The 14828-nt window shown below is 31.3% G+C and overlaps 2 protein-coding genes across 6 annotated transcripts in view; one reads left to right on the top strand and one right to left on the bottom strand.

The window, feature by feature from the left end:
• The window catches only part of LOC125047814 (serine palmitoyltransferase 2-like), a 44911-nt gene extending 41923 nt beyond the window's left edge, over window positions 1-2988 (bottom strand). For 4 of the 5 annotated variants that reach the window (XM_047646306.1, XM_047646307.1, XM_047646304.1 and 1 more), the window contains exon 1: window positions 2812-2988. In XM_047646306.1, the coding sequence (XP_047502262.1) occupies window positions 2812-2973 (162 nt within the window). In that variant the 5' untranslated portion in view covers window positions 2974-2988. Of the gene's footprint in view, window positions 1-2325; window positions 2480-2811 lie in introns of those variants that run through there. The other variant, XM_047646308.1, reaches the window with a different exon arrangement.
• A 268-nt stretch (window positions 2989-3256) lies between these two features.
• LOC125047813 (reticulon-1-like) overlaps window positions 3257-14828 on the top strand; it is a 96386-nt gene continuing 84814 nt past the window's right edge. The window contains exon 1 of the mRNA XM_047646303.1: window positions 3257-4921. Coding sequence (XP_047502259.1) covers window positions 3382-4921 — 1540 coding nt within the window. The 5' untranslated portion in view covers window positions 3257-3381. The remainder of the gene's footprint in view (window positions 4922-14828) is intronic.

Raw genomic sequence — 14828 nt, forward strand, 5'->3', positions numbered from 1 at the left:
AGAGGAAGAGCAGGAGAAGCAAAACAAAGATAGAATTAAATGACTTCAAACTATAATTACAGCCTACTTAAAGGACATGACTAATATCCTGGGAGGGTTCAAGACATAAAGAAATACACTGTATGGCCTTGATACTTGTGTTCATAACTTTGAGTTTGGTTGAGCATTCAAACTACTAACAAACATATATTGTGGCCTTGACAAGTGCATTTATATTCTAATCTATACTTCCTTTAGTAGTGATTGATATCTACACTTAATATAATTTCAATCATAATTATAATAAATGACAGTCATATTAGGCATAGAATCTGTCATTAAAATTAGATAATATTCATCATGCAATGATTCTGAGGCTTATTAAAAGAAAGAAAAAAATCTGAATTAACATAGTTATGGACTTCTCTTTTCAACCAAAAATTTCCTTGCAGCAGTAATTGTACAATTTCAATACAATCCATTTCACACACACACTTGAAAAACTGGTCTTAATTCAATTATCTACACTAATTTTAACGAAACTGATAATTGGTGATACTGACACATGAGAGTCAATTCTTGAACCCCATTGATCCTATCTGGTATTGAAGTAAAGCCTATTATTTTAGTTTTTCATTCCTAATCCTATAATGCAGTGATAATCATTATAAAAACTGACAAATATGTGAGATTCAGTATGTAATGGGAGTAAAGAGGAGTCAATAGCTTAGCAGATGCCAATGCTTTGTAATCCAACTTACACAAATTTATAAAAAAAGTTATAATATACATTCGCAAGGTAACTTCCCTTTCCAGAATGCATGGAGGCTGTAGTAATTGTCAAGCAGTTTATGGCTGGGTTTAAGATTAAGGAACTTCTTAACAGTTCCAAGTAGTTTTGTTTTAAACTTTGCCAGTATAGTTTTCTGGGCAATTCTTTACGATACAAATGTACTGTCCAGAGTTTGTACGAAGTCCCTAAGTCCATGTCACAATTTTTTCAAGAATTTAAGTTGCTGTGAGTGGGTGTGTCTTTCAGGTACCGACCGAGGGTTAGGTCGATTGTGGCTTTACCTCCTAGCATCCCTTGCTAAACATTCTTTTTACCTTCACATGCATGGCAAAATAGAGCTGAAATTTGAGAGCTCTGACTGGATTTGGGCTTTGAACACTGTTTCCTGCAGCCTTTTTCTTTTACCATGTCTGCAGATGATTTCTTGTACTGACAACTACAACATTTTGTCCGTTTTCTTCAATTGGCCATAGCTTAGTGGCTTCAACTTCAGATTTTAAAAGAGAAAAATCTGTTATGTAAGGTACTGCAGGTATCTTGTAGCCATTTATCTCATTCACTTCCATTGTATATCAGACTTGTCAACAGCCATACACTTCTTATCATACTATTATGATCGTCATTATTATATCTAAAGTTTCACTTATGACTCTGACATAATGAAATTAATCCTTGGAGAGTAATTAAAGCATTGCTTGAAATATAATATCAATCCAAATATGATTATGACCACGTTTGGGGAAAAAGTACAAAAAAAAAAACATTAGCGCACAATTTCTAAACCTTAATAAATATTTTCACTTCAAGCACTTCAAATATCAGAAACTTGGTGTGGGTTGATGCATGGCACTTCTACCTGGCCTGCATCCACAGAGAGGGCTCAAACCAGCAGACCGGAATCTGTCTTTCCAACAGCTGTCACACTAACACCTACACTCTTGAATTCTTACTCATTTGCACATGCTTTTAGTATATACAAAATATCCTGCCTATTTTGCCCAAGAATACTCCCATTGTGTATGACTAGGAAAATTGAATAATCTCCCTTTCTCTGAGTATTGACACCACTGCAACCACACCCAGGCTTGAGTTATGTCATACCACCTGCAGCATTCCATTATTAAACCTTAATATTATTTCTCTTTTCAAAACTCTTCAACCACACAATTCTTGGAGGGATTTATATTTAAAGGGGAGACTTCTAATCTAATGATATATTTTAGAAATGTATTACTGGAGACTACTGAGGTCACAGAATTTTCAGCAAGAACTTTCAGGAAACTTCCACATCATGAAGTTTTCCCTTACACAACTTTTGGAAAAGTAAATCTAAGTAGTATACGTAACACTGATTGAGCTAACATGATAAGCTACTAAAATAAATATTGAGGAAAAAAATGAGTGTCACGCTTCAAACAATAAAACAGAAAAAAAGGAAAAATAAAGTCTATTACCTTCTTTCCAACAAAAAACAAGGTTCTCACAGACTGCCGATCCCTAAGCCCAAACCGAAATAAAATCACAAGAGAAAAACAAAAAAAACTGCCTCTTACCATATCGGTTCCTTTGCCCATTGTAAAGTTCAATAAAAAAGATAAATAAGAGAAATAATATAAAACTAAATATCCCCTCGACTTTCAATTTCTTCTCTCATGAGTTCAGGTCGACTGCCTCGGCGACGTACTCATGACGCGACCCGAGCCTCACTCGACACGATAAAGGAGGTTGTGACACGATTAAAAATTAAGCAATATCAATCGACGTGACATTCCTCCTGGCATTCCACGCCTCGTATTTTCTTTTCCTTCTGTTGCTTCTCGTAGTTTGAGTAGGGGGTTGTGAACAGATTATGGTGTTTATTGCAGTGCTGAGCGAGGCATGGGCGAGGGAAGTGCGCATTTCACTATTTCCTAAGCACGAGCGAGGTAATTAAAAGGAATGTCATGAGCAGGAGCTGGGAGTGGTGCGAGTCCTCCCCGTCCCGTGACCTGAATTGACAACACGATTTCTATGCTATTTACGAAGGGAACGGCGCTAACCTGGTGGCAGATCTTTTCCTCTGGCTCTTGGATGTCGTTGGCCGCTGCATTTTCTTTGCTACATGATGAATATCCCTGTTGGTTTAATAGTTTTTGTCGTGGGACCTGGTCGAGCTCGCTGTGCGCCACCATGTTTAGGTGTCCACGGCGAGGGGGGCTCATGAGGCGCCCGAAACTCCTCTGATTGGTTCATCCGAACGACCCGCTTCTTCTCGGCCAATCAGCACGCCGCGTGAGTTTTCGTTATTGTTTTACTTGGACTTATTTTTTATGTGCGTTTTGAGACTTGGTTTGTATGGAAATTTTATTAGTAATGTTAAGGACACAAGTTCCAACTAAATGGGAAACTTGTTCATTCCAGGAAAGACAGAAAGCGCGTTCAAAATGCGAGCAAAGATCGGCAGGTGCGGCCCGTCATGGCGCCGAGTGCAAGGGGGCGGTCGCGTCGTGGAGCAAGACAGCGTGTGTCGAGTGCGTGCAGGGACACCTCACACTCGCGCTCGGGACCACCGCTAGTTTCGTGTTCTGTGTTGAACCGTAGCCTGTAACGTGTCAGAAGGAATCGGCAACATGTCTGACTTTGATCACTTCTCCAACATGTCGAGTAACAGTGCAGTGGACTCCAGCCAGAAGCCAGAGGCGCCCGGATCGAATCGAGACTCGCTCAACCTCGACGACTTCGAGAAGGTCGAGGCCGACCAGCTCCCTCCTGTGGCCCAGGGCTTCCAGGCGGCCGCCGGGCTCATGGGCGACCTCGTGTCCCAGGCCTCCTCCATGGCGCCCGACAGCACCTCCTTCACCGGTGGGGTCACGCTCGACTCCAGCCCCGCCTTCGACACAGGCCTGCTCTCGTCGGCCGCGCCGCCCTTCGCCAGCGACCCCTTCAGGCTGGAGGCGACGGCCAGCGACCCTGCTGCCAAGGATACCGCGCCCAGCGACGCCTTCGCCTCCTTCTCCCTGTCAGCCGATCCGTTCTCGGGAAAAGCCGAATCCTCCGTAGCGCCGTCAGCTGATGCGCCAGCCGCCACCCAGGCTGACACAGGTCCGTCGTCAGCCCCGCCACCTGCCGTCGCCTCCATCCTGGACGACCTCCCCCCGCCGACGCAGACGGAGGCCAAGCCCGTCTCTCCCGTGCTCAGCGGCGCTGACGACGTCCTGGCGGCGGAGGCCACCAAATTTTTGGCCACCGAGGGCAAGGGCGCCGAGGAACCCCACAGTGAGGCCCTGGCCTCTTTCGACCCCTTCAGCTCCCAGCCTCCTGCGGTGGAGACGCTGGCCGAGCCCCTTGTGGCCCCCGAAAGCTTTGCCCCGGCGCCCAAGCGCGAGCCCAGCCCCGAGCCCCTTGTCAAGGAGGCGCCCCTGGACCCCCTGGCCAAAGGCGAGGTGGACCTGTTCGGCCTGAAGGAGGCCGACCCCTTCGCCGTCCCCAAGGAGCCCAGCCCGGAGCCCTTCGGCAGGAGGGAGCCCAGCCCGGAGCCCTTCGGCAGGAGGGAGCCCAGCCCCGACCCCTTCGCCAGGAGGGAGCCTAGCCCAGTTCGCAGGGAGCCCACCCCTCCGCGTGAACCCACTCCCCCACCCAAGGTGCCCACCCCAACCCCGAGGGAACCCACTCCCCCACCCAAGGAACCCACTCCGCCACCCAAGGAACCCACTCCTCCACCGAGGGAGCCCACCCCTCCGCCCAAGGTGCCTACCCCAACGCCCAAGGAGCCCACACCTCCACCAAGGGAACCCACCCCGCCTCCGAGGGAACCCACCCCTCCACCCAGGGAACCCACCCCACCGCCCAAGGTGCCTACGCCCACGCCCAGGGAGCCCACACCGCCCCCCCGGGAGCCCACCCCACCACCCAGGGAGCCCACCCCACCACCCAAGGTGCCCACTCCAACACCCAGGGAACCCACCCCGCCTCCCAGGGAGCCCACCCCGCCGCCCAAAGTGCCCACCCCAATTTCGAGGGAGCCCACGCCCCCGAGGGAAGTGACCCCTCCTCCTCAGCTGGTGACCGTGGAGGCGTCGGCCCCGCCCGTGCAGGAGGCGCGGGTCACGGCGGGTCGGAAGTACGTGGTCTCCGCGGCGACCCGAGCCAACTTCGCCGTCTTCAACCCCTGTAAGTACCCGGCAAGATACATGTTCTTTCAGTCCCCTGAGATAGGCCTATGCACGTCCCAGTCATAACGTACGTAAAACGTTTCCTTTCACTTCCTTTGTGAAAACAAGGCGAAGTTTGTCGGTTTTCCCACATTAACTGGATGATGATTTTGGTTTTCTAATTTCGGTTGTGGTTCATGAGAAAACGGCAGTATCTTTTAAAAGACGCACTTCCAGTCGAAAGGTTTAGGGATTAAAATGTTGAGAAAAATGTCTTCAAAAGCACGTATATTGCTTCATAATTACCAAGCGTGTACTCGTATATCCGAATCTTGGAAAGTATTTACAGTAGTATAGACCTGAATGTTAGAAATGATCTTGCCAAAACGCCATGCATTTTGCTTCAGAAATCACAAGGGTGGTGCTATTCCAGCAGAGGGGGAAAAATACAGGAAAATGAAGCGAAAGAAGAGTTAAAGATGAATAACACGCAGCGGAAATGTGTTATCAATCCACGTTGTGCAAGCTTTTCTTCCTTCAGTTATATAAATGCGTGAGAAGGGGACGAGATGTATTCCAAGTGTGAACGTCGGAAAGGCGTTGAGAGTAATTCTTATCCCTAACTGAGGTTTTGAAAGGTATACGTGAAGAGGAAGAAGAAAAAAGTTAGTTGTATCTGGGAGTGATAATGCAGGTGGCTTTCGACGGATGAGTCATCGGTCGCTACCTGCTGCCTGACCCTCCAGCCCTCCCTGCTGCCCGACCCTCCAGCCCTCCCTGCTGCCCACTCCCCTTCCTCTCCCCCTTCTCCCCTACCTCTCCCCCTTCTCCCCCTTCTCCCCTACCTCTGCTTCTCCTCCCCTACCTATGCTTCTCCTCCTCCTCCCCTTCCTCTCCTCCTCCTCCCCTTCCTCTCCTCCTCCTCCTCACCTTCCTCTCCTCCTCCTCCTCACCTTCCTCTCCTCCTCCTCCTCACCTTCCTCTCCTCCTTCTCACCTTCCTCCCCTATTTCGTCTTCCTCAACTCTTCCCACCCCACCTCTCCCTCCTCTCCCTCTTCTCCGCAAACTTCTCTTCCTCTCCTTCCTTACCTCTCCCGTACCCCTCTACTTCCCTCCATCTCTCGTCTCAACGACCCGAGGGTGACGACCCTAACCCCGCCCACAGTCTCGTGCCGGTTTCTGGTTGGCTGATCAACATGATGGTCGTTGATGATAAAAAAAAAAAAGTCAATTATCAACGCATTTTCTGTCGCATACCATAAGGATGTGACAAAAATGCGATAGTGGTATTTACTCTAGTATATTTGTTTACCCAAAGGATTATTCACTGGCTCTTTCCATTCCTTTCATTATATCATTTGTTTTGTAGTAAAACGACGGTATTGCACCATTCCAAACGTTCGAATCGTACTAACAAACATAAGGTGTCATGGCAGAAGGTTGGCGTTAATACCAATCAAATATTTAGTCAGTGAAGTTCATTTGGCACTCCTCTCGTCACGTGACCTCCTCGTCAGCAGTTGAAATCGTCATGAGGTTGATTGGCGCCCTAAAGCCGGCACAAACTGACTCGAGCGGAGAACATGTGGAGAAGACGGCTGATCGGCGCTGGGCCACAGACAGCTGATTCTCTCGCGCGAACAGCTGATCTCTCGCTCGCCTAACGGTCAGCTGATTCCGGCCTCGCGGTTCTCTGCCGCTGTCGGCCGGGTTACGCAACACTAAGTTTTGGGTGTTCATATGTAAACTCACTTTGGCTTGTTGGCTGTGTGTGTATTAATACTTTTGTAAGGTCATATATATGATATATATAATGTATAATATATATATATATAATATATATAATATATATATAATATATATATAATATATATATAATATATATATAATATATATAATGTATATGATATATATAATATATATAATGTATATGATATATATAATATATATAATGTATATGATATATATAATATATATAATGTATATGATATATATAATATATATAATGTATATGATATATATAATATATATAATGTATATGATATATATAATATATATAATGTATATGATATATATAATATATATAATGTATATGATATATATAATATATATAATGTATATGATATATATAATATATATAATGTATATGATATATATAATATATATAATGTATATGATATATAACATATATATATAATGTATATGATATATAACATATATATAATGTATATGATATATATAATATATATAATATATATGATATATATAATGTATATGATATATATAATGTATATGATATATATGATATATATAATGTATATGATATATATAATATATATAATGTATATGATATATATAATATATATAATATATATAATGTATATGATATATATAATATATATAATGTATATGATATATATAATATATATAATGTATATGATATATATAATATATATGATGTATATGATATATATAATATATATGATGTATATGATATATATAATATATATGATGTATATGATATATGTAATATATATGATGTATATGATATATGTAATATATATGATGTATATGATATATATAATATATATAATGTGTATGATATATATAATGTATATGATATATATAATGTATATAATATATATATATATAATACATATATGTATATGTTTATATATATAAATGAATGTATGTAAATGTGTATATATATAATATATATGATATATATATGTATATGGTTATATATAATATATATGTATATATATTATATATATGTATATATATAATATATATATATATATTTGTATATATATAATATATATGTATATATATAATATATATATATATTTGTATATATATAATATATATGTATATATATAATATATATGTATATATTTAATATATATATATAATTGTGTATATATAATATATATGTATATATATATATAATATATATGTATATATATAAAATATATATGTATATGCATATATAATATATATTATGTATATGCATATATAATATATATTATGTATATGCATATATAATATATATTATGTATATGCATATATAATATATATGTATATGTATATATAATATGTATATGTATATATAATATATATGTGTATATGTATATATAATATATATGTGTATATGTATATATAATATATATGTGTATATGTATATATAATATATATATGTATATGTATATATAATATATATATGTATATGTATATATAATATATATATGTATACATAATATATATGTGTATATGTATATATAATATATATATGTATACATAATATATATGTGTATATGTATATATAATATATATGTGTATATGTATATATAATATGTATATGTATATATAATATATATATGTATATGTATATATAATATATATATGTATATGTATATATAATATATATATGTATATGTATATATAATATATATATGTATATATAATATATATATGTATATGTATATATAATATATATATGTATATGTATATATAATATATATATGTATATGTATATATAATATATATATGTATATGTATATATAATATATATATGTATATGTATATATAATATATATATGTATATGTATATATAATATATATATGTATATGTATATATAATATATATATATGTATATGTATATATAATATATATATGTATATGTATATATAATATATATATGTATATGTATATATAATATATATATGTATATGTATATATAATATATATATGTATATGTATATATAATATATATATGTATATGTATATATATAATATATGTATACGTATATATATAATATATGTATACGTATATATATAATATATGTATATGTATATATATAATATATGTATATGTATATATATATAATATATGTATACGTATATATATAATATATGTATATGTATATATATAATATATGTATATGTATATATATAATATATGTATATGTATATATATAATATATGTATATGTATATATATATAATATATGTATATATATAATATATGTATATGTATATATATATAATATATGTATATATATAATATATGTATATATATAATATATGTATATGTATATATATAATATATGTATATGTATATATATAATATATGTATATGTATATATATACATACATATACATATATACATGCATACATACATATACTTATATAGATGTATGTTTGTATTTGTATATATACATGTATGTATGTATGTATTTGTATATATAAATTTATGTATGTATTTGTATATATAAATTTATGTATGTATTTGTATATATACATGTATGTATGTATGTATTTGTATATATACATGTATGTATAAATGTATTTGTATATATACATGTATGTATGTATTTGTATATATACATGTATGTATGTATTTGTATATACATGTATGTATGTATTTGTATATATACATGTATGTATGCATTTGTATATATATACATGTATGTATGTATTTGTATATATATACATGTATGTATGTATTTGTATATATATACATGTATGTATGTATTTGTATATATATATATACATGTATGTATGTATTTGTATATATATACATGTATGTATGTATTTGTATATATAGACATGTATGTATGTATTTGTATATATATATATACATGTATGTATGTATTTGTGTATATATATATATACATGTATGTATGTATTTGTGTATATATATACATGTATGTATGTATTTGTATATATATATATACATGTATGTATGTATTTGTATATATATACATGTATGTATGTATTTGTATATATATATACATGTATGTATGTATTTGTATATATATACATGTATGTATGTATTTGTATATATATACATGTATGTATGCATTTGTATATATATACATGTATGTATGTATTTGTATATATATACATGTATGTATGTATTTGTATATATATACATGTATGTATGTATTTGTATATATATACATGTATGTATGTATTTGTATATATATACATGTATGTATGTATTTGTATATATATACATGTATGTATGTATTTGTATATATATACATGTATGTATGTATTTGTATATATATACATGTATGTATGTATTTGTATATATATACATGTATGTATGTATTTGTATATATATACATGTATGTATGTATTTGTATATATATACATGTATGTATGTATTTGTATATATATACATGTATGTATGTATTTGTATATATATACATGTATGTATGTATTTGTATATATATACATGTATGTATGTATTTGTATATATATACATGTATGTATGTATTTGTATGTATGCATGTATGTATGTATTTGTATGTATGCATGTATATATGTATTTGTATGTATGCATGTATATATGTATTTGTATGTATGCATGTATATATGCATTTGTATGTATGCAAATATATATGTATATGTATGTATGCATGTATATATGTATGTGTATGTATGCATGTATATATGTATGTGTATGTATGCATGTATATATGTATGTGTATGTATGCATGTATATATGTATGTGTATGTATGCATGTATTTATGTATATGTATGTATGCATGTATATGTGTATATGTATATATACATGTATACATTATAAATATATGTATATGTCTATGTGTATGTATATCTATGCATATATATGTATACATACATGTATACATTATAAATATATGTATATGTCTATGTGTATGTATATCTATGCATATATATGTATACATACATGTATGTTTACATTATATATTTTTATATAGATACATATGTAGATATTTTGTTTATACATATATACACATACATGCACACAGATATATACATACCTATATCTACATTGATATATATATATATATTTATATATACATCAATATATATTTATATTTATATGAATATATATCTGTGTATTTATGTATATTTATACATATATATACATTGTATATATTTATATATGCATATATATTTATTAATATATACAAATACATTTTTTTGTTTATACATATATATATACATATTACATATATACTCATTCACATGTATACATATTATGTATATATATTTATATATACATATATTTATATTAAATATATACATAAATATATATATACATATAAATTTAAATTTATACATATATGTATATATTTATGTATATGTATATAAACAGGTATATATGTATATAAACATGTATATATGTATATAAACATGTATATATCTATATGTATACATATCTATATGTATATATATGTATGTGTATACATGTTTATATGTATATATATGTATGTGTATACATATTTATTTGTATATGTATGTATGTGTATACATTTGTATATGTATATGCATGTATGTGTATACATATTTATATGTATATGTATGTATGTGTATACATACTTATATGTATATATGTGTATACATACTTGTATGTATATATGTGTATACATATTTATATGTATATATATGTGTATACATATTTACATGTATATATATGTGTATACATATTTATATGTATATGTATGTATGTGTATACATATTTATATGTATATGTATGTATGTGTATACATATATGTATGTATGTGTATACATATATGTATGTATGTGTATACATATTTGTATGTATATGTATGTATGTGTATACATATTTGTATGTATATGTATGTATGTGTATACATATTTATATGTATATGTATGTATGTGTATACATATTTATATGTATATGTATGTATGTGTATATATATATGTATATGTATGTATGTGTATATATATTTATATGTATATGTATGTATGTGTATATATATTTATATGTATATGTATGTATGTGTATATATATTTATATGTATATGTATGTATGTGTATATATATTTATATGTATATGTATGTATGTGTATACATATTTTTATGTATATGTATGTATGTGTATACATATTTGTATGTATATGTATGTATGTGTGTACATATTTATATGTATATGTATGTATGTGTATACATATTTATATTTATATGTATGTATGTGTATACATATATGTATATGTATATATGTGTATACATATTTATATATATGTATGTATGTGTATACATATTTATATGTATATGTATGTATGTGTATACATATTTATATGTATATGTATGTATGTGTATACATATTTATATGTATATGTATGTATGTGTATACATATTTATAGGTATATGTAAGTATGTGTATACATATTTATATGTATATGTAAGTATGTGTATACATATTTATATGTATATGTAAGTATGTGTATACATATTTATATGTATATGTAAGTATGTGTATACATATTTATATGTATATGTTATTATGTGTATACATATTTATATGTATATGTAAGTATGTGTATACATATTTATATGTATATGTAAGTATGTGTATACATATTTATATGTTAGTATGTGTATACTATTTATATGTATATGTAAGTATGTGTATACATATTTATATGTCTATTGTAGTATGTGTTTAATATTTATATGTATATGTAAGATGTGTTACATATTTATATGTATATGTAGTATGTGTATACATAGTTATATGTATATGTAAGTATGTGTATACATATGATTGATGTAAGTATGTGTATACATATTTATATGTTAAGTAAGTTATGTGTATACATATTTATATGTATAATGTATAGAATGTGTATACAATTTATTGTGTATGTCAGTAGTGTTTACATATTATATGTATATGTAAGTATGTTGAGTTACTATTTAGATGTATATGTAAGTATGTGTATACTTATTTATATGTATATGTAAGTATGTGATTACTACATATTTATATGGTTTTGTAAGTATGTGTTTATAATATTTATATGTATATGTAAGTATGTGTTATACACATTTTAAGTATATGGAAGTATGTGTATACATATTATATGTATATGTATAGTATGTGTATACTATTTAAATGTATATGTAAAGTTAGTGTATACATATTTATATGTATTATGTACAGTATGTGTATTAATATTTAATATGTATATGTTAAGGTATGTGTATACATATATTTATATGGATATGTAAGGATGTGTATACATAATTATCTGTTATGTAAGTTGTGGTTTACCATATTTTATATGTATATGTAAGTATGTGTATACATATATATGTATATGTATGTATACATATTTATATTTGTAAACATGTAAGTATACATATTTATATTTGTATATATTATGTATATAGGCATTTGTATGTATATATGGAAATGTATGTATACATGTGTGTAAGTATTCTTAAATGTATTATATAGTCTTTGTATATGTATATGTACATGTATGTGTAAATATATATACATATGTATATAGCCTGTATACATATGTATATACCCTGTATATATCTGTATTTAGCCTGTGTATATACATATTTAGCCTGTATATGTGTATATAACCTATATTTATGTATTTGTATATATAAGCATATATGTATATATGTAGATGTATATAGTTTATGTATGTTTATATTTAGATATATGTATATGTATATATCAGGGGTGAGTCCAACTACATTTACTTGTACATTGAGTTAAAAATAATCAATGGTACTTGCACTTGTCTTTGTACTTAGTACATTCAAGTACAAACATGTACATTATATTTGAGGAAGTCATAATATATAGGGTGAGTAGATTCTAGCGAACGTTTGTGATGATACCTTTTTTGGGTAAATGCGTACATTAGTGTTATGATCTTGTAGGGTAACATAGTGTGAAGGAGCATAATTATGAAGTATTTTCTCAATTTCTTACATCTAATATTTTATGAAGTAGTTCTATGATTATATGAAGAACAAGTTTTTGTCCAATGAAATCGGCTGCACTTATCTGCTATTTTTAGTTATAAAACTATATTATAAATATAGAACAAGGGACAAGTTTTAATGCTCTGAAACCTTTATTTTCTGCAACAATTTTCTATTGCATTTGCAGCATATGGAATATTATTTAGTCAAGTTATTTATAAAGTATATGTTCTTGTTTTGCAATAATGTGATTAAAGAAATGTTGTGCTAAAATAAAGGTAGAATTTCCATGTACTTTTCCATATCGAAGTCCACTTTTTAACAGTGTACCATTAATATGTAAATACAAAAATTAATAACTTTCGTCCTTTATGAAATTGCTTGTACTTTAACTTAAGTACAATGGCATGGACTTAGACTTAAGTACCTAATAAAGTGACTGTACATGTATTTGTACTTGAACATTTGGACTTGGACTTAAGTACAGCCACCTGTACTTGGACCCAACCCTGGTATACATGTATGGATGTAGATGTTTGTATGTGTATGTTTATTTGTATATATATATATGTATGTGTATATAAATATGTATGTTTATTTGTGTATATATATACAAATAAACAATGTATGTGTATATAAATATGTATGTTTATTTGTATATATACGTATATATAAGTATATATGTATGTAACCTATTTATATGTGTATGTATATATGTATGCATATATGTATAGCCTATATATATATGTATACATGTGTGTATATACATAGATATGTATGTATATGTATAGTCTGTATATGTTATATACATATATATAATGTCCATATATGCATACATATCACACATACATGTACATGTGTACTTGTTATGTATGTTTATATATGTATATTTGTATATATATGTATATATAAGTATATATGTATATAACCTATATATATGATTATTCATATATGTATCATATATGTAGATGTATATGTGTGTGTGTATATATATGTATAAATATGCAGATATGTATATATGTGTATATATATATTATATATATATACATATATATATACACATAATGCCCATATATGTATGAAAGTGTATACTTATGGACGTACATATCAGTGGTGAGAATACAGTAAATACAGTAAACCTACACGTCTGTCGTTGTTCCTTCCGTTGCACGTTT

Source organism: Penaeus chinensis, chromosome 42 (assembly GCF_019202785.1).
Source record: "Penaeus chinensis breed Huanghai No. 1 chromosome 42, ASM1920278v2, whole genome shotgun sequence".
Lineage (NCBI taxonomy): Eukaryota > Metazoa > Arthropoda > Malacostraca > Decapoda > Penaeidae > Penaeus > Penaeus chinensis.